The 26,891-nt window shown below is 55.1% G+C and overlaps 1 protein-coding gene and 1 pseudogene across 1 annotated transcript; one reads left to right on the top strand and one right to left on the bottom strand.

Annotated features, from left to right (window-relative positions):
- LOC135405245 (zinc finger protein 721-like) overlaps positions 1-26,891 on the top strand; it is a 250,874-nt pseudogene that overhangs the window by 39,819 nt on the left and 184,164 nt on the right.
- On the bottom strand, positions 14,574-18,986 carry LOC135404638 (uncharacterized). Its single transcript, XM_064639372.1, has 6 exons — positions 17,949-18,986; positions 17,645-17,709; positions 16,111-16,260; positions 15,778-15,926; positions 14,696-14,833; positions 14,574-14,634 (listed from the first exon to the last, which is right to left on the bottom strand). Exons 1-6 carry the CDS (start codon positions 18,067-18,069, stop codon positions 14,574-14,576), a joined length of 684 nt encoding a protein of 227 aa, XP_064495442.1. The 5' UTR covers positions 18,070-18,986.

The raw sequence follows: 26,891 nt of genomic DNA, 5'->3' as shown, positions 1-26,891 counted from the left end.
GGGACCCACGGCAGCCTGGAGGGGGGAGCACGGAGAGGGAGGAGCCCCGGGAGCCTGAAAGGGGGGATGGAGAAGGGGAAGCCTGGACAGTGGGGACCCCTGGGATCCCCGGCACAATAAAGTGCAGAACCTGGAGAGGGGAAATGTCTGGGAACGCAGCACCCCGAAGGCGAGGGTCAGAGGAGAAGGAACCCTTAGGACCCCCAACACTCTTAGCATTTCTAAGTGGGACCCCCAGCATCCCAGACAAGGGAGACCCTCTGAACCCCAGAGGGGAGAGACCAGAGAGGGGGAACTTTTGGGAGAGATTTTTTTGGCTAATCTTCATATTTTGGAGTATTTTTTAGCTGAATTTCAACTTTTTACAGTTTGAGGGGCTAAGGGTATTCTTGCAACTTGTGAAGGATTTTTGTGTGAATCTCGGTGGTTTGGGTTTTTCTGGGCTGAATCTTGGTGTTTTGGAGGTTTTTATGGACACAGGATGCCCGGTGAGTTCTAGAGAGGGACTTGGGCAGGAGGAACCCCCAAGCCAACGCACTCAGCCCTTGTTTTCCCCCCCCAGATGGATTTGTCCTTCCCAAAGCTTGGGCAGATGGAGGAGGAGGCTGCGAAGAAGATGCCTTGGGCCCCCCAGTCAGGTGAGGAGGAAGTCAGTGTCCCTTTGGGCGGGTGTTGTGCTGGCTCTGTCAGCCGAGCATGGCCCCGGCTGCAGGACAACCCCGCTGGCGCCGCCGTCCTGCCGGGGCCGGAGTTGGGGGGATGTCCTTGGCCTTCCCTGTGGACCGGAGGCAAATCCCCTGCCTGTCCTTCTTGCTTCCTGCCCCAGGCCCCGAGCTGAGGACGGAGAGCCCGGAGGACAAATCCCCCCGTGAGACCCTGGTGGGAGAGGCCGTTTTGAAGGGCTCCACGGCGCAGGAAGGCAGCGGGGAGGAAAAGGGCCGGAGATCCCCCCGCAGGAGGGGCTCCAAAGCCATCCCAGGGTGCTCTGAGGAGGAAAGAGCCAGCCTGTGCCAGGAAGGCGGCAGGACCTTGAGCCAGAGCTCAGACCTGGTGGAGCCTGAGCAGCCTCCCAGCAGGGAGAAGCCCTTCAGGTGCTTCGAATGTGGGAAGAGCTTCAGCTGGAGGTCCCACCTGCTCCGCCACCTGCACATCCACACTGGGGAACGGCCCTACAAGTGCTTGGAATGTGGGAAGAAGTTTCAGCGCAGCTCACATCTTCTCCTGCACCAGCGGACGCACACGGATGAGAGGCCCTTCCGCTGCACCGACTGCGGGAAGGGCTTTAAGCACAACTCCACCCTCCTCACCCACCGGCGCATCCACACCGGGGAACGGCCCTACAAGTGTGGGGAGTGTGGGAAGAGCTTTACCCATAGCTCCACCCTCCACAACCACCAGCTCATCCACACTGGGGAACGGCCCTATAAGTGCTTTGAATGTGGAAAGATGTTTGCAACCGACTGGAATCTCCTGCAGCACCAGCGGACACACACGGATGAGAGGCCCTTCCGCTGCACCGACTGCGGGAAGGGCTTCAACCAGAACTCCACCCTCGTCACCCACCGGCGCATCCACAGCGGGGAGAGGCCTTACAAGTGTGGGGAGTGTGGGAAGAGCTTCACCCAGAGGTGTCACTTGACCAGACACCAACGGACCCACCAGTAAGGGAAGCCCTACCAGTGCCCCGACTGCAGGAGAGCTTTGGCCGCTGCTTCCACCCCAATGAACCCCTTGATGGTGAGGCAACCCCTGGAGTCCAGTGACTGTCAGTCCATCCCTTTCGACCACAAGGGACCAGTCCCCTTTCCCAGGGGCAGCTTCTTCCAAGAGAACCCTTCTTGGAGGGGTGTGTGGAGATTCCTGCCTTGGCTGGGGACCCCCCCAAGGTCACTGCTGGAGGTTGAGAGCAGAGATCTCCCCCCGAGCATTGGTCTGGGGGAGTTCCATCCATTTCTAATTAAGAATTATTACTTTTTTGCCAGCTTGAGTAGAATTGCTTCAACAATTGCTTTAGTGTAGAGCACTGTCCTGTCTTATCCTGTACTCCTGGTACTTTTAGTGTTTGTCTTGTGCAGTAAATAATTCTGATGAAGATCTTTTGTCTGATCATTTGGAACCCTAAATAAATTCCTTTCTATCAATAGATCTGATTTGCCATTGTTAAAACCTGGGGAACAAAAGTGGTTCAGTCACACCCCTGTAATTCCTCTAAACAAACTGTTGGCATAATCCAAGGCTGAGATTGGATCCATCAGCCCCCAGCACCCCACAGGAAGTTGGGACCTCAGGGGGGCCACCACCATTTGCCAACCCCCCTGTGCCAAAAGACCCCCATGGGACCATCTGCCCCACCAGACCCGCCTTTTCCACCCTTCTCCCTGTTCCTTCCACTTTTCCATAGTCTCCTCAATCCCCACCCCACCCGGATTACTCTGGGGGTCCCAAGCCCCATTTTTCCCCTCCTCTCACATCTTCCACTTCATCCCCTCAATCCCCAGCTTCATCCAACTCAGTTTGGGGTCCCACCACCCCAAAAAAAGAGGTCAGGTGGGGTCCCCCAAATCCTCTCCCCATTGCCCCCCAATAACCAGGACTGGGGAGAACTGGGAAGCTTTACTGGGATCACTGGGAGCAACCGGGCAGAGGCAGAGTGACAGCAGGGGAGGGGGGGACACACGACCCCCCCAAAATCCTCACGGGGACGGGGGGGGGTCCAGGCTGTGCCCGAGGCCCCGGGGAGGGGCTGCGGCCGCCGGCGGCTCAGGAGCTCTGTGGGGAGAGAAAAGGGGGTGACACCGGGGTGGGGGGACAGGGGGGACACCGGGATACACCGAGACCCCGACTGGATCCAGTGGGACCAGAACTGGGGCAATGGGGATCATACTGGGAGCACCTGGCAGCACGTTGGAGGCAACTGGGATATACTGGGAGTGACTGGAACCACAGTAGGGGTGACTGGGAGCAACTGGAACCACACTGGGGGCAACTGGGATCATACTGGTAGCAGCCGGGCCCCTACTGGGGTCATACTGGGATCATACTGGGAGTGACTGCAATAATCCTGGGAGTGCGTGAGAGGGACTGCAGCCAGACTGGGGATGAGTGGGATCAAACTGGCTTTGTACTGGAAGTGTCTGGAAGTCACTGGTATCATACTGGTGGCAACTGTGATTGTACTGGGATCATACTGGATCAGACTAGGATCATACTGGGAGCAACTGGTTCTATGCTAGGGGCAACTGGGAGCTACTAGGATCCCACTGGGAGGAAGTGGGAGCAACTGGGACCATGCTGGGCACAACTGGGATCATAATGGGAGCAACTGGGCCCACAGTGAGGGTGGCTGAGGTCATACTGGGAGTGACTGGGAGCATTCTGAGGGCAGTTGGGACCATGTTGGTGCAACTGGGATATACTTGGAGCAAGTGGGATCACACTGGAATTGACTGGGATCATACTGGGAGGCACTAGGACCCCACTGGGGGTGACTGGGAGTGGCTGTGAGCAACTGGGATCATACTGGAAGCTACTGGGAGCAACTGGGAGTGAGTGGGACCACACTGGGGGCAACTGGGATATAGTAGGAGAGACCAGGAGTGACTGGGATCATACTGAGAATGACTGGGAGCGTACTGGGAGTGACTGGGGGGTCACTGGGGAGCATGGGAGCATGCTGGAGGCAACTGGGATATACAAGGAGTGGCTGGGAGTGACAGGGATCATACTGGGAGGGACTGGAACCCTGCTGGGGGCAACTGGGATCCTACTGGGAACAGCTGGGCCCCTACTGGGGTCCTGTTGGGGTCTTACTGGGAGTGACTACAATACTACTGAGAGTGTGTGAGAGGGACTGCAGCCATACTGGGGATGAGCGGGATCAAACTGGATTAGTGCTGGAAGTGTCTGGAAGTTACTGGGATCATACTGGGAGTGACTGGACTCATACTGGGAGCAATTGGGACCATGCAGGGGGCAAATGGCATCCTCCAGGGAGTGACTGGGAGTGACTGGGGCCATACTGGACTCAGAGTGGGAGTCCCTGAGAGTGAAAGGAACCATCCTGGGGGTGGCTGGGAGCAACTGGGACCACCTTGGGGGCAACTGGGATCCTATTGGGAGTGACTGGGAGTGACTGGGATCATAGTGGGAGTGACCAGCACCATACTGGAATTATAGTGGGAGTGACTGCAAGGGACCAGGATCAAACTGGGAGTGACTGGAACTACACAGGGGGGAACTGGGAGCCAGTGGGGCCATGCTGGAAGCCAACTGGGAACATCCTTGGAGCAACTGGGATCATGCTGGAAGCAAGTGGGAGTAACTGGGAGTGACAGGGTGCATGCTGGAGGCAACTGGCATAAACTGGGAGTGACTGGGATCATCCTGATGGAAACTGGAACCATCCTGGGGCAAGTGGAAGTAACCGGGTGTGACTATGAGCATGCTGAGGGCAACTGGGATATACTGGGAGTGTCTGCAACCATACTGGGGGTGACTGGGACCACATGGGGAGCGACTTGGACCATGCTGGGGGCAACTGGGAGGAACTGGGAGTGAATGGATCTACAGTGGGACAACTGGGATTGACTGGGACCATGCTGGGGGAAGACTGGGATCATACTTGGATTGACTGGATCTATGCTGGAGGCAACTGGGAGAACTGGGACCATGCAGGGGGCAACTGCAATCGTACTGGGATCATAATGGGATCAGACCAGGATCATAATGGGAGCAACTGGGTCTGTGCTAGGGGCAACTAGGAGCAACTGGGATCACACTGGGAGGAACTGGGAGCTACTGAGACCCTGCTAGGGACAACTGGGATCATACTGGGAGCAACTGGGCCCACAGTGAAGGTGGCTGGGGTCATACTGGGGGTGACTGGGAGCATTCTGAGGGCAGCTGGGACCATGTTGGCACAACTCATCACTGGTTGCCAAAGTCATCACATACCTAAAATAAAGCTGAAACTCTGCTTTTCAGTTAACCTGCTGTCTTGCAGTCAAATTATCAGGCAATGCAATTACAAACTACTAGAAGAGGATCAAAACTGCATTCAGCAGGTGTGTTTTGGAAAAAAAATCCTAAAATTTCCTGGTGTTGCCAATCAAAACAGCTGTTTAAATTACACTTTTATGAATCCCAAAAATCCAATGGGATTGAACAAGCTCTTGGTAGAAGACAACCTGCTGGCATATCTAAATTGTCTTTGGATTTGCTGCAACATTACAAAACAGACATTTACTTGGAACTGGCAAAATCAGCATGAAAAATCTAATAGACTAATACGGGAGTTGGTTGTTGTGAGGAGAACAAAGTTTCCTGGTCTTCAGCTGATATTGCCAAAATGACAAATTTAAGTATCAACAACAGTATCTCAGATGTATTTTGGAGCTCAAGCCACCCATCAAAGTGTTTACTGGCAACAAAGGGAACACTAATCCTGATTTTCAATCAGAGAGTTTATTCATTGTTCTAACCAAACATACTTGGAGTTATATTTGGGTTTAATAGTGCTAAAAAGCCATACAGATTCTCTGCCAGTAAAATAAGAGACTGGGAAAAACACTGTGACCACTTCTCTCCCCACAGCACCCAGTGGCAAACACAAGAGACCCATGTGTAGGCTTGTGTAGGTTGCACTGACAAATATTAATTAGGTATTTTACTTAGAGAGTCTCTTCACTGGGTAGCAAAATAAATCTTCTGGGAGGAAAATTCTGTGATTTTCCACAGAAATTTTTGTTGTCGGGTTCCAGTGACAATGCCTAATTAACATCCATTTATATCCCAACCATTATTGACCTTTCGCTGGACTTTGTTAACTACTGAGACAAATACTCAAGACCTCTGTGTTCGTTTTTCACCGTTTAAAATTAGTTTACAACAGAAGGAGCTGCAAAAACATCCTACAGTTTTCTTCAAAAACTTTAAAGTCAAAGAAAGACTACGGAATTACAAGACAAATCTTAAAACTTTTTCTTCATCTTCTTTTCAGGCAGGCCAAGATTACAACAGTTGTAAAGTGTTCTGCCGTGTGTTCCCTCATCATTTCTTACTTGGTCACCTTGACCTTGTTTATCTGTCCGTCTGCACACACCTTTGGCAGCAACCCTGCAGCAACCCTACAGCCCAAAAGAGACAGAACACTCTTCATCAGCAGAATCCATCCCAAGAGGGAATTGCCCTCCCACCCTCCCACCTTCTGTATTGGACACAGAGACTGGTTTTCTTGCTCCTGCCCCTGCCTTGCCACAACTTGGCACGGCAGGAGTTAGCTGGTGAAATCAGAGAAGGGAAGTCCTCAGATGGCAACACTGAAACTACCCAGGAGGATGTCAGCAGAGCCCTGCCTTACATGACATTGTGTGCAACTGCTCATGGGATGAGCTTCTACACACGGGAAACAACCACAGGCACAGGTGTACACACGTCCAAAGGTACACGGCAGTGCCCAGGGAGGCTCTTGCACAGCTTCACACTGAAATACATGTGTGCATATACACACCTGTACAAACGCTGCACCAAAACACAGCCATGTATCCGTGCACACTGAACGACAGCGTTCAAGGCCGGGGGAACGAGGCTCCGAGCCTTCGACTGCAGGTGTTGGGGGGTTGGAACTGGATGATCTTCAAGGTCCCTTCCCACTCGCCCCATCCCGCGGTTCTGTGACACACGTCCCTGGCCCAGGGACACCCCACGGTGCCTCCGCCCAGCCGTGTCCCCCCACACACGGACACAGCCCGTGCACAGGGCCCGTCCCGCGGCCCCCCCGCCGCTCCCGCGGGGAGCAGGACGCGCTCTCCCGGCGGCGATCCCGGAGCTCCCGCCCCCGGCGCTGCCTGGCAGCGGGTGCCGGGGGCCTTCGGGGGCTGTTCCACACACGGAGACGCTTTTCTCCCTCAGCACGTCCCCTGTAACAACTGCTGGGCTTGCACTGTCTGTGCCAGGGGTAGAACCATCCCCGTAAGGTCACTTGATCTGATCTGTCACAAACGCTGTGAAAACGTGGAACAGAAGCGTTCTCACAGCAGTGACTGTCCCCCTGTACTCAGCACTGGGGAGGCCACACGTCAAGTTCTGTGTCCAGTTCTGGAGCCCTCAGTTTAGGAAGGACATTGAGGTGCTGCAGCAGGTCCAGAGAAGGGCAACAGAGCTGGTGAAGGATCTGCAGTGCATGTCCTGTGAGGAGCGGCTGAGGGAGCTGGGGGGGTTTAAGCTGCAGAAAAGGAGGCTCAGGGGAGACCTTGTCACTCTCTACAACCACCCACCTTAAAGGAGGTTGTAGCCAGTGGGGGTCAGCCTCTTCTCCCAGGTAACAAGTGACAGGACAACAGGACACAGTCTTAAGCTGTGCCAGGGGAGGTTTCGGGTGGACATGAGGAAGAATTTCTTCACTGAAAGCGTGATTAGACGTGGGAATGGACTGCCCAGGGAGGGGGTCGAGTCACTGTCCTTGGAGGTGTTTATGAAACAACTGGATGTGTGCCATGGTCTGGTTGACATGGTGGTGTTGGGTCATAGGTTGGACTTGATCATTTCAGAGATCTTTTCCAACCTAATTAATTCTGTGATTCTGTGAACTGGGATACAGTCTTTTTCAGCATGATGCTCCAAAGGGCCACAGCAGACCTCGATGATCAGGACAGTATCTACATTCGATACCGTACTGATGGAAGCCTTTTCAACCTAAGGCGACTGAAGGCCCACACCAAGACCTTAAACCATCTTGTCCAGGAGCTGCTTTATGCTGATGACGCCGCCCTTGTTGCCCACACAGAAGCAGCTCTGCAGCATTTAACATCCTGCTTTGCAGATACTGCTGAGCTCTTTGGGCTGGAAGTCAGCTTAAAGAAGACAGAAGTTCTCTATCAACTGGCACCTCAGTAAGTCTTCCATCATCCCCATATCACCATTGGCCAATCAGAACTCAAATCAGTTCAGCAGTTTAATTACCTAGGCAGCCTCATCTCCTCGGATGGTAAGATTGACAGAGATAGACAACAGGTTAGCAAAGGCATAGAGAGCTTTTGGAAAGCTTCATAAAAGAGTTTGATGAAATAAACACTTGAAGAAAAGTACAGAGATCAGTGTTTACAGAGCCGTAGTGCTGTCCACTCTCTTATACGGATCTGAATCATGGGTCATCTACCGCCACCACCTGCGACTCCTAGAACACTTCCAACAACGCTGCCTTTGCACAATCCTAAACATCCACTGGTCAGATGATGTGACCAATCCATCTGTTCTAGAACAAGCAGCAGTCACAAGCATTGAGGCCATGTTGATGAGAACACAGCTGCAATGGGCAGGGCACGTCTCCAGGATGAAGGACCAACCACCGCCTTCCTAAGGTCTTGCTCTATGGTGAACTTGCCACCGGCTGTTGCAAGAGAGGAGCCCCGAAGAAAAGATACAAGGACTCCCTGAAACAACATCTCAGCCTTGGCCATATTGATCATCATAACTGGTCTACTCTGACCTCCAATCGTGAGGCCTGGAGACACACCATCTATAACGCTGCTGATGCTTTTGAGAATGCACGCCAGATCACCCTTGAGGAGAAAAGACAAGGCAGAAAGAATCTTGCCTTGCAGAATATACCACCTAAGGAGTCTTTCTGCTGTACCTTTTGCAACCGGACATGCCTATCTTGTATTGGCCTTTTTAGCCACCAACGCGCTTGCAACAAACTTGGGTAGAGCCCTCCCCAAATCTTCGTTCACGAAGCTCAGCCATGACAACTAAAATAAGAAGGATTACTTACAGGGATGGTAAAGGTATGGTCAGTCACACGAATCACAACATCAGGTGCGGCCAAGAAGGGATCTGAGTGACAGGGACACACCCTGGCTGAGTCATTAAGCCAGTCAGGAAGAGTTAGCAGATACAGTGAATTCCCCCTAGAACAGTGTCATCCTGATGGGACATCCGGGCAGGGCTTGCTCTGCTCAGCATTCCCTGCCTCCTCTTGGGATTCTTGAGGGAAAGCCTCTGGCAAGTCCTGGCCCAAGGAGACCTGCCATCACCCCAAGTCCTGGCAAGGCTGAAACAGGAGGCCAGGCCCAAAAGAGTTAACTAAGAAATTTGGGCCTGCAAACAAGTTACCAACATCCAAAATGATCTGTGCTCATTCTGTTCTACTTATTGGACCAAAGCTTCAGAGAATAGTACAAGAACATGTAATAGGCCTAGAAGCAATAAATTAGAAATATAACAGGATCAGGTAGACATTTGAATAGGAGAAATAGGCCTGGAGCCAGGGCTTTTCCCAAGCTTCAGTGAGCGGGTCAAGAACAATGGAAAGGAAGAAGGGTCAAGCTGAGGAAGATGAGTTGAAGCCCCTTCCCCTATGGAGGAAGATGGGAACTACCCTCCGAAATGGGGAGCCAAGAGAAGCACCGCCCCAAGCCCCGCCTGAGCTCCACCTATACTCCGCCTATTATTAATATGCATTGATAGATGTTGTAATCACTTGAATATGCATTTAATCATATCTGAAAATTGTATAAAAGTGTTGATTTTCTGAGGAGCCTTTGAGCAAGTTTGTCCAGCGCGAGCTGGCTTGCTCCCAACGTTGAATAAACAAATACCTTGCTGCTTAAAGATAAAAAAGTCTCTGAGCAGTTTTTCAGACTGATTTTTTGGATTCAGGGCTGCTGCCTGTCTCCTGCCCCAAAGAGCTGTGTCCCTGGGGGACTTCTCTACCAGAGGGCAGCCAAAGCCAAGGGGCACTGTGGTCTGCCCTCTTGCAGGTGGCTGTTGGGAGAGGCAGCTGGAGCAATTAGTGGCAAGACTTGTCATCTGTCAGAAGCTGTTGCTCCTTCCTGGCATGATTTTTGGGTGGAAGTGATTAGCAGCAGCACAAAACCACCATCAGCTGCTGAGTTTCAGAGGACAATTAGATTGGACAGAGAGACTCAAGCTTCCTTGTGTTCTTTTTGCTTGTTTTCTTGCCTTCTGGAAAAAAAATCAGCCCAGTTTCGCATGTTCAACACTCCAGTGTCTGTGTGCTCAGCTGTGGCCCGCAGCTGATGTCCAGTCCACTGGGGAAGTGCAGGGGACAGGGAGAAGTCTGGGATGAGAAGCTGTTGTGTGTCTCCCCTGAAGGTGCCACCCGCCTGAAGGAACAGCCAAGAGAAGTGCTGGAAGCAGAGACATTCTACCAGTTTCTGCTCTCAGGTGGACACAGGGCCCACTTGTTGCCAGGGCTCCCGGAGATTGGATCCGGGAACAAGGCAGGGCCATGCACTGGTAGGGAATGGGCTCCAGCAGGACCAAAGGAGGAACGTCCAGCAGCAAAATGTGAGCTGGTGAACTGGGCCATCTCTTCAGCAGACACCACGGTGCTTACTTGCCTCCATCCCTGAAGCTCCAACACACGAGGCCCTGCTTTGCTTCAGCTTCTGCCGCTTCTTCCTTTGTTGCCCTCAAGTGCTGGATGTAGAGCTTAGAAGGCCATGCCCGTGTTTTGAAGGTGCTTGCGTGGAGGAGAGGTTGAGCAGCTGCAGCCCGAGGCTGGTGTCCCAGCAGAGTCTCTAAGGATGGCACCAGTGGTGCTGGCTGGGGACACCTGAGTGTGGAAGGTGTGTCCAGCCTCAAGCAGGGCCATTGAAGTCAGTCAGGATGTCAGGCTGCAGCTGGAGCTGCCAAGGGTTGCTGTGAGGCTGGGGAGTCACTGGAAAGCTGTGGTGGCCACTTGCCCTGAAGCCTTTTGCCAAAGCGGGTGCAACTGTGCCCACAGTCTGCCCACTTTTGGTGTCCTGGCGGGTGTGGGTGCCTGGGTGAGGAGGCCCAGGCGTTGTGGGTGCTGCTGCTCCTGGGCAGCCTCTGGTGCTGTTGTCTGTGGGGCGCGGAGCCGCTTGGGCAGCAGCGAGTGCGCAGCCCTGCCCGAGGAGCCCAGCACCCTGCCCGTGGTAGCAGCAGCTCTGCGGGCCCAGAGCTCTGGCTCAGGGGGGTGTCAGCCACAGCCCTGTGGCCTGGGCAGCCGCGGGGACCCGGGCTGGCCGCCAGCCCTGCCTGTGCCACTGCCCCTCGCCGGCAGCACCCGGTGGACGTGCCCTGGCAGGGCCCCCTTGCCCTCCTTGTCCCCAGCCAGGCCAGCCTGGCCCCCTTGGGGGTGTGCCCACCCTGCTGCTGAGGCCTGGCCTCCAGGGCTTCTGCCACAGGGCTGGGAGAGGCCTCGGGAAAGCACGAGAGCAGCCGGCTGGCAGGGAAGGAGGTGGCTGCCTGGGGACTGCTTATGGCCTCTGCCCCCCCAAGTCCTGGGGGCTTTTCCCTCCACCCTGCCCCTCGGGGCCTGTGCCCAGTCTGTCCCCTCGCAGCCTTCTGCCACCCATCCACTCCCAGATTCCCCTCAAGGCTTCCCTCTCCCTTGTCCCATCAGGGCCTCCACAGCACCTCGCCCCTTCCTGGCCTCCCAGCACCCCCTCCCCTGCGGGTCTCCCCCAGCCCCGCCAACCTGCCCGGCAGCGGCACAGCCCTGAAGGAGCTCCAGAGGAGCTGCTCCAGAGGCACTTGGGAGCCCGGAGCAATCCAGCCAGTAACACACAGGCAGGACACAGACGCTGCTTCCTGGCTGGGGAGGGCTTGTGGCCATCTCCAAGGACAAGGTGCTCAGGGTTCCCCACACCTCCAGCCTCTGCCCTCCACTCTGCTGCAAGCGTTGAGGCTCCAGAAGAGCCATCAAAGGCCAAGGGGCTTCTGCCCACTTTTGCTGGCACACTACACAGCGGGGCAAGTGTTGCTGAGCACAAGGAGCCCTTTTCCCCTCTTCCCCAAGGCCCTGTGCACCCTGGGCACCAAAAAAACCTCCTGGGCTTCTGTATGTGATAATATGGATGTAATATTCCCATGCTGAGCTCAAAGGAGGTGCTTGCAGGGAAGAGGCATCTTCCCCACAGGCTCAGGTGGCTCCAGGAGATGGAGTTTCCTGCATCAGTTCTCCACAGAGCTGCAGCAGCACAGGCAGACACTGCCCTGCAGAAAAGGCCGGGTCTGCAATGCTCTGCACAGCCAGTCTTGGAGCTGCTGGAATCTGCAGTAGGGAGCCATCTGTACAGCTCTCAGCACGTAGCAGTGTTGAATTGCCAGGCCTGCCATGGCGAGTCTGATGTCTTCTGTCATGCCTCTACGGGCTGGAAGAGGCAGCAACGGAGACTACCAGAATGGGAAGAATGAAGTTCTCCGTACAGCTCTGATGATGTGGAGCGTTTCCTGGGCCAGGTTTGAGACGGCAGAGCTGTCATCAGTGATGTCTTGAAGGGCTGGAAGAGAAAGGAAGAGAGCCAAGGTGAGAGGTCAGGGGTGTGGGGACGTGAGGAGCCCCTCCTGCCAGGGCCATCCCAGCCAGCTCTTGCCATGGCCAGGAGGGAGCAGGGCCCAAGGGGATCAGCTGGAAGGTGCCCTCGCTCACCTTGGCAGATGAGCTGCAGCTCTGGCTGCTCCTGCTTCATGGACCTGGCGGCGATCCCTGGGAACACAGAGCCTGTCAGGCCCCAGAGGCACAGATCCCCTGCAGTGGCCCTGCCAGCCCGGCCACACGGCCTCCTGCCCTGGCAGGGCTGAGCCCGGGGCCTTCCCGCATGGGGACGCCCCAGGGCTGGGCTGGCACAGGGCGGCAGCAGGCGCTCGGGGCCACTCGGGGCTCCACGTGCCCTGGGCCGCATCCTGCTGCCGCTGCAGCAGCCGGGGCTGGGGCCGAGCTGCAGCGGGGTGGGGAGGGACCCCGGCCTTGTGGCTCACCCAGAAACTTGATGGCCAGCTTTCGCAGGGGCTCCTCTGGGCTCTCCAGGAACGGCAGGGCCTGGCGCACGTACTGGCCCACTCGGCTCCTGTCCTTTTCCAGCTGCAAAGAGCGCCAGGGCATGGAGGGAAGGCTGGGCTCAGGCTCTGCCCCTTGGCCGGGCACTCCCTGCCCCCAGCACGGGGCTCCCCTGCCCGCAGAGCCCTGAGGCCTGGCCAGCAGCTGCTGGGGCCGGGCTTTGGGGGGAGCGGAGGGCTGGGTGCTCCTGGGAGCCAGGGGCTGGGGCTTTGGGGCTGTCCTTACCAGGCACTCGGGAAACCTCCACGGCTGCTCCATGGTCACCAAGTTCTCAAGATCCCTCCACTTCAGGAACCTGGCTGCACCAAACAGTGCTCTCCGAGAGGCCTGCACAGCAACAGAGAGCGGGCCATGGCACCGCAGCCCAGGGCACAGCACCCACATCCCTGCACCAAGGCCAGGAGGAGGCTGCAGGCGACCATGGGCCAGGGCAGGAGGCACAGCAGCCTCCTGCCATGGGGACACCAGAGCCCACGAGTCCTCACCTCTGCCACATGCTGGTTCTCATCGTGCCAGTTGAAGTAGAATGGCACCAGACTCAGGTACACGTGTGGCTTTAGGCTCTTGCTCCTCTCTGTCGCTTCCATCAGCTCCCGGAAGAGGAGCATGGAGAGCTGCTGCAGCTGGCTGTGCTCCTGGTGCAAAGGAAGAGGAAAAGACCTCAGCACTGGCTTCTCCAGGCCCACCGGGGCACAGGCCTGAAAAGACACTGGGCCCAAAGTTTCCTGGCAGTACTCAGTGCCCACGATGAGGGGCACAGAGCCTTACGTTGTCAAAGAGTGGCCGCAGCGCCTCAAGCAACTTCAGGGCTATTGGGCTGGATATTTGGATGATTTTCAAGCCCAGCACATTGATGAACACAGTGAGAGTCATCTCAACCGCGTCCGTGTCTGCATCCTGCAGTAGCTCCAGGAGGCTTTCATTCAGGCTCCGGATGCTCTTAGCCTGTGTGGAACACAATGCTGTGGTGCAGCCCCACGCTGCTGCCGCGGGGCCCAGAGGCCAAAGGTGCATCCTAAAGGAGTTGGGCAGCTGAACGGGGAGGAGGAGAGCTGGGAGCAGCTGCCACAGCTGCCAAAGGCCAGCCAAGGCCAAGCTACTGCCTTGCACAGCCGCACGCTGCCGGCCCGGCTTCAGCCCCTGCCCCCTGCTCACCATTGAGGGAGCCTTGCTGAGCACCACCAGGCCTCGGAGCGCCAGGCGACGCCTCTCCGGGCACTGACTGCGCAGGTGCCTGGAAATAATCTGCAGGACGCTGGGCCCATATTGTCTGGGGATCAGGCAGTGCAGGACCTGAAAGGCAGGGAGCAGTGACAAGGTGCCCGGCCGGCAGGAGCCCGGACCCGCCCGGGGCTGGGCCCAGGCAGCAGCACAGGGTGCAGGCACCGTCCCCGGCGGCTGCAGCTGTGAGAGGGCAGAGAGGGGGAGGCAGCTGGGCCAGGCAGCGCTCGCCATCAGGCTCACCTCCACCAGGAACGCCAGGGCAGGCAGTTCCCACAGGGGCTCTCCCCTGCTGAGCCGCGGGAGCAGGCTGACGGCGATGCTGCGACCGAAGGAGCAGGAGACATGGCACAGCTCCCTGCAAGGGGGAATAAAGGTGCCAGAGACCCTGAGCCAGGTGGGCAAAGCTCTCCTGGGACTGACTCACACAGGCCTGGTCTTTGACTACCAGCCCAGGAGAGGACATGGGCACTTTGGGAGGTGGCTCCTCCTGTGCAGCCGCCTCTCTCCACCTTTTCCACTCTGCTCAGCCATCCCTGGCTGCCAAGGCCCTCTGGCCCAGCAGCACGGGCACTGTGAGGGGTGGCCTGTGCACAGGGCAGAAATGACCTGTGGGGGTGTGGGGCAGTGGGGAGAAAGGGCTCTCACCTGGCCAGCAGACCCACTGCATAGTGGTGGCTGTCAGCCTTGAGGAGCATGTCCCAGCCACTCTTGCGACCGATCGCCATCAACACGTCCTCATCCAGCAGCTGGCGCAGCAGGGCTTTAACAGTCTGCACTGCAAACCTGTGTGCAGAGCACAGCCCAGGTCAGGCACAGAGCCCTGGCCCCAGCCCCGAGGGCGTGGCAGGGAGAGGGGACTGGGATGGAGCACCTGTTGGGGTTGGGGGGAAGGCTGCGCTGCTCCCGGCATCGCCTCCAGAAGGTCTCGACCTCCTCTGACATCTCCTCTGTGCTGATGAAAACTTGGAAGAGCAGAGTCAGAAGGAGGCGCGGGAAATTGTCCTTCACTGCACTTGGGCACCAGGAGTGGGACAGCTGGATGATCTCCCAGAGTGCCACAGTTGCCTGCCAAAGACAAAGCACCCAGAGACAGCTCTCAGGGCCCAGATGTCCATGTGGCAGGGCCCAAGCGTGGCAGGAACAGGCCAGAGGAGACACAGGGGGATCCCCCAGCCTGGTGTCCCTGAACCTGCCCCTAAGGCAGGCTTGCAGCCCAGTGCCTGGGGCAGGGAGAAGCAGTGGTGAGGGAGGATGGAAAGGCATCCCAGAGGCAACCTGGGGGCGAGCAGAGGCCAGCTCAAGAAACTCACAGCCAGGGCAAAGACATCTCTCTCATCCCCATCAGAGGTGCGTCTCCTGTGCGCTGGCCAGTATTCCAGCACACAGAAGAGGATCTGCAGCACCGGCTCCTTAGTCCATCTGGAGGAGATGAGCGTCTTCCACATGGTGCGAGCAGCTCTGTGGAGTCACAACTCTGGCTCAGGGGGGTCTGGGACACAGCTCTGTGGCCTGGGCAGCTGCGGGGCCCAGGTGACAGAGCCACGGTGCCTTGTGGGGTAGGGAGGCAGGTTGGCCTCAGGATTGGAGGCTGACATGCCAAAGCTGGCAAAGAGAGGAGCTGGAGTGTCCTGGAAGTCTCCATGTCTCTGGCACACCCTTTGGGACAGGCTGTCCAGGGGGATGGGGTCTAAAGGCAGGTGAGCCTTCAAGGCAGGTGGGCCCCATACCTGTCACAGGCTGGGGCAGAGCGCAGCAGGGTCACTGCGACATCCGTGGGGTGTGCCTTGGTCAGCAGGACCAGAGTCTTGTCCAGCCTGTGCTCATCAGACACATTGGACATGAGCCACTGATGGATGCACCTGACTATGGCTGGCACCTGGAGGGGACATGGGGGACAGTTGGAGAGCTGCCAGAGCCAGTAACTTGCCCAGCTTCCCCCAAGAAGTGCTCCCCTTGCCACCACACTCTACTGGTCTCAAAGGCTGAGGGGACCCAGAGCAGCCGACGTGAGGGGCCACAGCATCCCTGGGGGACTGGAGCCCTGGCCACAGGCTGCTTACTTGCTTTGCTTTGTAGACACCGTTCTCCACAAGCAAATCCAGCAGGGCAGCGCTGGTCTGGGCATTGAAGAGGTCCCAGTTTGCCGTGTCCCCAGTGGCCATGAAAGTGGCCTCTTCATGCCAAATGCACCTGATGAATCTGCAAACCAGCTACAGGAGAAAGGCAAGGAAGAGAGAGGGATGTCCCCTGGAGGGCTGCGACAGCGGTGCTGGGCTGAGCAGTGAGAGCAGGCCCAGCCCAGGCGGGGATGGCTGCAGGTACCTGTACTGCCCTGCGGAAGCGGCCACGGGCACGGAGCTGCTCTTCTGTCTGCTCCTGGCCTGTATCTGGCAAAGAGCGAGCGTGCTCAGAGCTGAGGGTGTGTGGGAGAGGCCGGAGAACACAGCCCAGGCCTGGGCTCCAGGAGCAGGCAGGGCCAGCCCCAGGATGCCCAGTGGATGGAGCACGGCTGCCAGGAGATCAGCCCCGGCCCCTCTGCCCCCCTCCCTTTCTCTGGGCATGTCCAGAGGGGATGGGCAGGATGAGGCCAAGGGGGCTGCAGCCACCAGCCCTGTGGCCCAGCTCCAGCACTCACCCTCCTGTGGGGGCTGCACCTGCTGCACCTCTTCAGGCTGCTGTGTTGGAGCAGCCCTAGGGCTTTCCTCCTTCTCCTCCTCCTTCACCCAGGCCAGCTTGGGCACCGTGGGGGGTCTCTGCTGCATGTCTCCGTCTGGTGTTATGGCTACCTGCAGCAGAGATGCCATTAAAAAAGCTTTGGCTTTCCAAGTCCTGCAGTCGTGCCTTGAAGGCAGCTGCAAGAGAGAAGCCTGGGAAATGCCTCGCCTTATCCAGTCCCACTGTCTGGCCTCAAGGGCACCTTCCCCAGGGACTGGAGATGCCTTGAGCAGCCCCAGGTCCCCAGGTCCCACAGTCTGGCCTGGAGGATGCACAGGGGAGAAGTGGAGAGCTGCCAGAGTGAGCAACTTGCCCAGCTTCCCCCGAGAAATGCTTCCCTTCCCAGCACACTGTGCCAGCCTCAAAGGCTGAGGGGGCCCAGCGCACCCAGCTTGGGGGGCCACAGGCTGCTTACTTCAGCAGAGACAGCTCTCTCCTCAAGAAACTCCAGGCTGGGGGTATCGGCCAGGCGCTGAACAGGCGCGGCGTCAGTGCTCGCCACGCCCTCCGTCGTTGTGGCGTCGGCCTCCTCCGTGAGACCAGGCAGCACAGAGTCACAGTTTGACTCATCATCAGTGGACGTGGTGTCCCAGTGGGTTGTGTGATCGCTGGTTGCGGTGTCACACTTTGCTGGGGCAGCAGTCGACGCGGTGCTGACATCAGGATTTGTCAGCTGGGTTGGGATGGTGTCAGGCTGGGCCTGGACATCAGCTGGTGTGATCCTGGCCTTTCTACGCCGACTGCCCATGAATTTCATAAATGTCTGCAGGAGAAAGAAGGGCAGGGAAGGGAGAGGGATGTCCCCTGGAGGGCCGCAACAGCAGTGCTGGGCTGAGCAGTGAGAGCAGGCCCAGCCCAGGCGGGGATGGCTGCAGGTACCTGTGCTGCCCTGCGGAAGCGGCCACGGGCATGGAGCTGCTCTTCTGTCCGCTCCTGGCCTGCATCTGGCAAAGAGCGAGCGTGCTCAGAGCTGAGGGTGTGCGGGAGAGGCCGGAGAACACAGCCCAGGCCTGGGCTCCACAGGCAGGGCCAGCCCCGGGATGCCCAGTGGATGGAGCACGGCTGCCAGGAGTTCAGCCCCTCTGCCCCCCTCCCTTTCCCTGGGCATGTGTAGAGGGGATGGGACAGGATGAGGTCAAGGGGACTGCAGCCACCAGCCCTGTGGCCCAGCTCCAGCACTCACCCTCCTGCGGGGGCTGCACCTGCTGCACCTCTTCAGGCTGCTGTGCTGGAGCAGCCCCAGGGCTTTCCTCCTCCTTCTTCCTCCGGAACAGCCTGAGCAGGCTGAAGCGTCTCCCTGCCATGCCACAGTCTGGTGTCCAGGGCACCTGCAAGAGAGAAAGAGAACCTCGGAGAAACTCCGGGCCCTAAGTCCTGCAGAATGGCCTTGAGGCCACCTGCCGCAGGGATTGGAGACACCTCGGAGAAGCTCCGGGTCTCCAAGTCCTGCAAAAGGGTCTTGAGAGCACCTGCCACAGGGCTTAGAGACACCTCGGAGAAACTCCGGGTCTCCAAGTCCTGCAAAAGGGTCTCAAGGGCACCTGCCACAGGGATTAGAGACACCTCGGAGAAACTCCGGGTCTCCAAATCCTGTGGAAATGCCTCGAGGTCACCTGAAAGAGAGAAAATCCTCCAAAACGCTCCGGGTCAGCAAGGCACGAGTTGGCTGCGCGGGGGCTCCGCACAGCACCGCTCTGTCCCGTCCTGTCCCGTCGCCTGCTCCGAGGAGCACTGTTGACACTGTGGCCGTGTCACCAGCAGCACCTCTGTCACCGCGGGTCATAAAGGGCCCTTGGACACCCTGCCCCCTTCCATCCCACCGGCCGTGCCCAGCGTGTCACAAAGGGCCCTGGGACACAGTGCCACGTGGCCTGGGGCCTCCCCCAGCCCCGCCAACCTGCCCCACCTTGGAGGGAATCCGCTCTCTGAAGTATCTAATCTGGCTGGACCTGAACTGTAGGAACGGCTCAAGAAATGAGCAAACACTCCCCTCCTGTGCCTGCTCACGGCAGCACAAGGAGCCCCCTCGGCCGCCGACTCAGTCGCAGCGGGAAGGGCACGGGGCCTTCCACACAAGCTGGCACGGCCTCCTTGGGAGAAGTGCTGGCTGGTGGCCATCCTAAACAGGGGGGGTGACACCGAGAAGGAAGGTGTGGGCAAGGGCACCAATGCTGTTGGGAGCCCTTTGGCCAGGGCTGCACCCAAATCAGCAGTTGTGGCAAGTCCTGGCCCAAGGAGACCTGCCACTGCCCCAAGTCCTGGCAAGGCTGCTGCCCGTCTCCTGCCCCAAAGAGCTGTGCCCCTGTGTATTAGTTCATTTGAATACATGCCCGGAATAAAGACAAGTACAACAGACATTCCAACAGTACAAAACATCTTTTATTGCAGTAAGAATAAAAACTAGCAAAGAGAATCAAAACCTAAAAATGAATACAAAAAGACTGCTTTATCAGTTGGCATTCATACAATACTATGAACGGCTTTTATTATAGCGTTAACTAGTAAAAAGAGAATTAAAGGAAAATTTAAAGGATATTAAAACAATATTACAAGTGGCCTTTAATACAGTATTAACTAGTAAAAAGGGAATTACAAGGATATTAAAAAAGGATATAAAACATTTGCTTTCTCAGTTGCTTCCTCTCAATAAACTGTGCTTACCCACACAGACAGACCAGGGCTGCCAGGATCTGCAGCAGCTGGTCGGTGCCCGAGCTTAGCGGGCGTCCTGGTGGAACAACACAGTCTCCATGGCAGGATGAGGATCGCTCACCCCAGCAGTCCTGACACCCCATTTTATCAGCTCTACATTGCACCACGTAGGGCCAGTACCCAGTATAAGGTGATGCCTGAGTGGCAGCCAAACCCCGCCTGTTCATCACCTGATAGCAACAGTCTGTGCGTGCCCTGCTGTAGGGCAAGGGGCCAGCGACCCCTGCCCACATAATCTTCCTCTCACCATCATCTTTCTCACCCCTATGTATGACCTCTACCACTGTGTTTCAAGGGTAGATGTATCTATCTTGCAATATGTAGCACATCCAAGGAAGAACTCAGCTCTGATAATAGGGGATATCAAGCTGACTTGCTAAAAAGCACAATGGACCTTACAATTTGCTTGTGCCATGAAGTTACATTGTACCATACTCTGGCTGGTTTCACATCCTAATATGATTTCTTTCTCACGCCTCTATGCTCCATTGATCATCTAATTCAAAAGTACCCCCCTTACAGACATGAAACAGTTTAAAGTCCTGTAGATGTAGAGATGAAAAAGTCATATCTAAAATGTAGTGCTAGCTTGTTCCTAAGCATTTCCAAAATTCCTTCCCAGCAGGTGCCAGGATGGGTGGGCAGGAGGTGACTTGCTTTATTCAGACCATTCTTGTACGTGTGACTGCTGCTCTTTCACCCCTCTCCCCCTGTTTCTGGGTTGGTTTCTATCGCTGTTTTTGAAAGAAACACTTTTTTCAGTCTCACACGTGAATATTTTCAAAGAAATACAAGACACGAAAATCTCGTAAAACCAATATTTAACAAAATGGTGAAATCACACTCCTTTATGTACTCTGAGTACTCTGCTACTGACAGTTTGTGTAGTTCTCCATATACTGGAAATGTAACTAAGGATCAAGAAATTTTCTGTGTATTCTTTATTTCCTTTTAAATTTTTTTTCTGTCATCAAATTGGCTGCAGGATTTGGTCCTGTCTTTGTGGAGGATGAATGCCACTGTCTTTTTATGTTTGATATTTTATTACTTAGGGGGACTGTCAGTGGGAGAAGTGGTGGGAAGAATCCTCCCCTCAGGGGCTGGAGCTTCAGCTTCTAAAGAAGGCTGTACCTAATCAAAGAGCTGCAACTCAGGATTTCTCCTGGCCTTCCAGAACTTTTCATTTAGCCAGCTGAGAGTGCCCAGGGCACAGCCAGGTTAATGTTTAACTCTTCCAACACTGTGCTCATCCCAAGGATATCCTGTCATCCTGAGAAGAAGGAAGGGAGATGCTGTGCCTGTTCCCTAGGGCTGTGCAGGAAGCAAAATCTTCCAAGCTGTGGCCCTTCTGAAGGAGTTATCTTGTGTTATTCCTCAGTAGTCAGCACTGAAAATTCTGTATCTGAGACACTGAATGAAAAGGAGAGTTGCTGAGAGGCTTGTTTGGGGAGAGTGTTTTTTTGGTTTGTTTTTGTAGGGGTCTTTTAGTGCCAAATGAAGGTTGGATCATGAAAATCAGTCTTGTTACAGACAAAAGCTGTAAGGGCATTTAAACGCTTTCAGAGGCTGTAACCATTTTCCTTTCTTTCACTTTCTCACCCCTTGCAAATCAGAGACAGTTACTAGAGGACAGGAGAATAAAATAAACAAAAAAAGAAATTATTTTTCTACTCTTGAGGCCTGTGTCAGCTCTGTTTTGAATGCATTTGAATCCTACTGCTTCCCTGCTCTTTTTCAAGTAGCACCAGATAAATACCTATGAACTACTGAGATGAGAGTGATCATTCTTACTTCACAAAAGGTTTCTCTTTTTTTTTCCTATCCTGTGTCCCTTTTTTGTTTTGTGCTATGGAGTGACTATATTTTTGTTCTAAGCTAATTCACTGCTGCTGTTTTGGGTACAACTAATGTCAAGCAGCAAACCTGTAACATGACAGAAACAGGCTACAGTGGGTTGAAGACACAGCTTATGTTTGATGGTGTGTCAATACAGAGAGTTAGTTGGGTTTATCTGATAGCCTGGCAGAAGGAGAGAGGAGCAGGACAAACTGTTTTCAGTAACTGTGCTGTTCAGACACCTGATAAGATGGAGAGTGCTTTGGAACTACTGATGTGCTTTGAATAAGAAAAGAATAATCAGGTCCATTGGCACTGGCTTATCAGGAAGGAAGTAAAATGCCAGCACTTTTACATGAGCAAAAGGAAAGGTTTTAGACACTTTGGGCCATTTTTCCATTGAAATTAAATAGCAGGGTGCTTTTGAGTGTGCTGCAATGAGTGGAAGGATTTATTACCTTGACAGAATGACAGGTGAATGTGTTTAGAGAGGAGTCCTCAGAAACAATAACACCTCTTTGGATAAATGGCCACATCTATTCCTGCTTTTGGTAGAGATTCAGGAATTCTCTCCTTTCTTTCTCCCTGAAGTGCAGTGGCTCACTTACAATGTGCAGTTTTTCAGAGTGTAACACACTTGTGCATTTTGTAATATCCTGGCAGAATGTTTGATATTGGGCGTGTAACAGGTTGTTCATAAAATAATGCTGGATCATTGACTGGTGTGTCCTCTGCCTTCAGTCCCTGGGTATTTTCATGTTCCAAAAAGAATATATCTCAGCCTGTGCTGGGAAGGGAAGGTGTGATTCACCATTAACTTACCCCAGCAGGCATGAAACATGCTCAGATGCACTATTATCTTCTCAAAGTTTACAGATTTTTATTTCTGTACCTTTTCAAAATTTGTTTCTAGGTTCTTTCACATGCTTACAATTAATTTGGGGATATTCAAATTCGATGAATGATAGTGCACAAACATATTTGATTGATTTTGGATTCTAATTGATTCCTGTCAATGAGATTCCTGTGACACTCTGAAATCAGTGATATGTGATTCAACCAAGGCACCACTGTTCTGTACATTAGGTAGCAGTCGGGAATTTAGGAACTAAATGTTCACAAGCTATAAATTGACAAAATGTTTAGATTTCAATAGCCCTTTGTTTGGCATTTATTCACCCAAATATGTTTCTTGGGAAAGTTAGTTTTCCAAAGGGCAGGCTTTCAGTGAAAGAAAGGTCATTGATTTAAAGTCTATTAAATTTTAGCTAAAAACAACAGGCTCCATTGGGATGTAAAATAATTTAAGTATTTACTGCAGGCAACCTTCACACTTTAGAGTTGTTGCTCAAAGGTTTCATTCTTCTATGAAGGTGTCAACTGTAAATATAAAAATGCCTCACTGAAAATGTAATGGTTCAAAGATTCTAACTGAAATAAAAATTCCTGCCTGGGGAAAGCACTATAATCAAAATAAAGTGGTCTTTGCTTTTTTTTTCCTGTGGAGGCTGCACTTGAAAAGAGTGCTTCAAGGCAGCAGGGTTGGTATGGAATGCCAATTTTTTATTTATTTATTTATCTACTCTGCCCCACAGATGATGATAGTCCAGCTTTGGAATCAGCAACACACTTCAGCCACTAATACAAGGCAATATGTGAGCTGCTGCTGCTTCCAAAATGCAGTATCCTGGCATTTCAGTCAACTTTATAATCTGGCAAAAAACCACTTGGCAAGATTAAAATCTAGCTTCTGAAACACTTTTATTTCTGAAAGCTTTTGATGTCTTTTTATATCTTTTTAGCATATATTAAATTTCTTAGGAGCAGTGGCCAGGATGTTCACTTGATGGATGACTGGGGTGGGGACTCTCTCTCCACCCCATGCTTTTTTTTTTTTCCTCCCTTTTAATTTTAAAAAGAGGTGTGATAACTGTGCATTAGGTAAGGCTGGAACATGAATCCTGCAGATGCAGCTGTTTGACAACATTAACGTGGGGGGTTTGTACCATTGTTAGGTAAGTTAGCAGAGATTTTCCAAGCTAAGAAGGACAGCCTGCTGCCAAGCTCTGGCAACTCTCTTAAGAAATCTTTTGCTTCAAGGATGCCCTGAGGAAAATGATGACTGGATGCTTTTCTGAAGGCACAAATGGCCTGTTTTCTCTTCCACAGCATTCAGAATGGGACTCCTTGTTCCAGCCTGCCTGCTCAGGTTTTTGTGGTGCTGGATCAGGGGTTTCATGTGTTTTTTCTCCTGGGATAAAGTTGTGTACAGTGAATATTGATTATTCATCCCATGTCTGGGTCACTGTCTACATCTTGAATTTGACCCAGAGTCTGGGTAAATGAGGAATGCATTGAAACAAAGTCAGGGATCCTTCAGTGACTTGTTTCTCTGAGTTCAATCTTCTGAGACCTCTGATGAGTCTGGCAGGACAGTGCCTGTGTGCAGAGGGGCAGGGAAAGAGAGTCCCAGCACAGCAGCAGTGCCAGGGAGCAGCAGCATTTGGCCTGTTGAGAGCTGCTCTTTTGCTCCTGCCCCCCTCCCCTTCTGGGCCTCGGCTGAGGCCTCAGTGCTCTGGGCCTTGGTCCCTGGGCTGGGCTGGGTCAGTCCTGTGGCCATGGCACTGCTGGCATGAGCTGGGCTCCACTGCACTCTTTCCACCACACAAGGGGCTCCATTTGCTCCGGGCACAGCCTGAAGCCTCAGCTCTTCTTCTCCAGGGCTCTCAGGAACAAGGCCAAGGAGCAGACTCTCCAGAGGGTCCTTGCCTTGCTGGTTTCTCCCTGGAGTCCGTGTGCTGCCCTCAGGGTCCCACTGTGGGGGCTGGAGGGGCTGAGGCTGCTCCAGCTGGTGCTGGTGGTGGCCAGTGCCCCTGGAGATGGCAAATGGGGCCTGAGGAGCCCGGGGCCGATTCTCTGCTGCTGTGCTGGGGAGCGGGGCTGGCCCTGGGGCTGCAGGAGCTGCCTGAGCTGATGATGTGCTGAGCATTGCAGACCCAGAGGGCCTGTCCCTGAGCTCCATGGCCTCCATGTCCTGCTGCAGGGCCAGACCTGAGTGTGCTGCTCTGCTGGGCTGGGGCAGGGGCAGGGAGATGGGGGGACCAGGGAGGGGCTGGACTGGGCAGTGCCAGGGAGGGGAAAACCCCAATGTGGAGCTGAAGTGTGGGAGTGGGGAGGGTGGGTGTTCTGCCCCACCTAGGGCACCTCTGGAGTCAGTGTTTCCTTTGGCAGCACACCTTATCTAAGACCAAATAGTTTTCCAGAGTTGGCTTTTCTCTCTCTTTCCCAAGGTTTTCTCTTTTGTGTTGGTTCCCCTGAGGGGAAAAGGGGGAAGGGAAGCACATGTTGATCCCTGGTTTTATCTGTATACAAAAGGGAGCTGGGGGGGGGGAAACAAAGCGATTTCTCTCTCTATTCTCTCTCTTTTATCCCATTCCCGCCTCCCTCGCCACACCCCGGGCGACTGTTTCACCGCCGCCCCTCCTCGCCCGTCCCGCGGGGCAGCTCTTTCAGCTCCGGGGCGGCGGAGACTCCCCCGGCGCGGCCCTTTGGTTTTCCTTGGTTTATTCTCCGGAGCTGATTCCGTTCCGAGCTCGCCCCCCCTCTCTGGCGACCCCCGCCAGGGCCCGTCCCGGGGCGGCTCCTTCAGTGCCACGGGCGGCGGGGACCCCTCGGGGCGGCTCCCCCAGGGCCCCGCCCGCCGCCGCCGCTCCCCGGGGCCCTCCCCGCTTCCTGCCGGGGTCGGACACCGCCGGCGGCCCCGGCCCTGCCGGGCTCCATCAGCCTGAGCAATTGCTGCCAAGGAGGGGCCGGGGGCTTCCTCTTGGCCTTCGTCTCCCTGGCGCTGGGGCTCGGCTTCTACCTGCGCCAGAAGGTGAGGGGGGTCCCAGGGGGTCGTGTGTCCCCCCAGAGCGTCTGTGCCCCCCTGGGGACCCCCCACCCCGCTGTCACCCCCTTTTCTCTCCCCACAGAGCTCCTGAGCTGGCGGCGGCCACAGCCCCTCCCCGGGGCCTCGGGCCCAGCCTGGACCCCTCCTGTCCCTGTGAGGATTTTGGGGGGGTCGTGTGTCCCCCCCTCCCCTGCTGCCACTCCTGATCCCAGGAAAGCTTCCCAGTTCTCCCCAGTCCCGGTTATTGGGGGGCAGTGGGGAAGGGGCTTGAGGGAATCCCAAGGGGTGGAGCCGAGTTTGGTGGGGGCAGAACAGGCCCCGTGATGGATCGGGAATGGGGACCCCCCTGTGTTCCCCCCTGTCAGCCCGCTCTGGGGGGCTCTGGGAGGGCACCTGCCCCTCAATAAGGCACCCAGCACACTTAGAAAGGTGCTGGGCACCCCCTAAACCTCCACACAGGCTCTGGAGGACTGCCTAAGCATACTCAAAGCCCACCCAGGATCCCACCCAACCCGTTCTCTGGGGGGACTTCTCTGGGCACTGGTGGTGCTGGGAGCCCTCCCGGCTGCGGGCGAGGAGCTCTCGGGTGAGTGGGGGGTGGGAAGGGGGCGGTCAGTGGGAAAAGGGGGGTCAGAGGGGACAGAAGGGGTGGTGGGACCCCAAACTGAGTGGGAGGGGAGTGGGACCCCCCAAAAGTGGAGGGAGGAGGGGCACTGAGGATGCCCTCTGGAGCCCTGTCAGAGCCCTGACACTTCTGGGGTGACTCCAGGAACAGCCTTCACTGGCCCAGGGACATTCATCTCCCCAGCCTCGCACACATCCCCTGCAAATGGCCCTGTCTCCTCCATCACCCTCCTCTGCCTTTCTGGCCTGGCCCATTCATTCCACACCAGCAAAGCAGCCTGGGCACCATCTCACCTCTGCACTCAGAGGGCTTCTGTGAGCAGGAGGGGCAGATTTCTCTAGAAGGTGCATTTGTCCCCTGTCCCATGGCACAGGGCACAGCTCAGAGTGCGAAAACACTCCCAGGCACACAGATCCTGGAGAGCTTTTTCAAGACAAAAATAGGGAGAGGAAGAAGAAAAGAGGCCAAATTAGAGAGATGAAAGGTGCCCCAAAAATCAGGAGCTTCCTCTGAGCCAGGTTTCCATAATTGAATCACTGATGGGATATTTACTTTGATAAGTAGCTGCACAAAACTATTCATGTAGACAATGAAAGAATCAGCTTAATAGAATATATAGAAGGTGTTGTCAATGAAAACAAATGGAGAAAAACTGTTGAGATTAAAAAAAAAAAAAAAAAATCAAAGGTCTGGCAATGCTGGCCAGGAAGCCTTCAGCAATTATCAAGAGTCCTGTTCTGCAGAGGTTTCAAGTGTCTCCTAAATTCCACACTCGTGGCTTCAGGCCATGACTTGCCAGAGCAGTCCCAGAGCTGGCCACTGCCCAGAGATGCCCTGGGGCAGCTCCAGTGCCCAAGTGGGACAAGTGGCCCAGGGTGTGTGGGAGCCCTTTGGAGCAGGAGCTGGTGGGCAGGAAGGGCCCATCTGGGGAGGGTCAGGGAATCCCCCCCTGCAGCCCTGCTGCCCAGGCTGAGGAGGGTCCTCTCCAGCCCACAGCCCATCGTGTGCCCTTGGGGGCTGCGCTGCCGGGGCTGTTCCCGGGCACTGACTGGGGAATCTCCCGG

The sequence above is a fragment of the Pseudopipra pipra genome, chromosome W (genome assembly GCF_036250125.1).
Source record: "Pseudopipra pipra isolate bDixPip1 chromosome W, bDixPip1.hap1, whole genome shotgun sequence".
In the NCBI taxonomy this organism is placed as follows: Eukaryota; Metazoa; Chordata; class Aves; order Passeriformes; family Pipridae; genus Pseudopipra; species Pseudopipra pipra.
The sequence above is the reverse complement of the archived record's forward strand: the minus strand, read 5'-3'. Positions and strand labels throughout refer to the sequence as shown.

Excerpts from the sequence above, each read along its gene's own strand:
- LOC135404638 (XM_064639372.1), bottom strand. The coding sequence starts at position 18,069 with ATGGCAGGGAGACGCTTCAGCCTGCTCAGGCTGTTCCGGAGGAAGAAG. Across the intron at positions 15,927-16,110 it reads GTGTCTACAAAGCAAAGCAA|GTGCCAGCCATAGTCAGGTG; the intron begins GTAAGCAGCCTG and ends TGTCCCCTCCAG. Across the intron at positions 14,635-14,695 it reads GCAGTGGGTCTGCTGGCCAG|GCCACCCCTCACAGTGCCCG; the intron begins GTGAGAGCCCTT and ends CCCTGTGCACAG.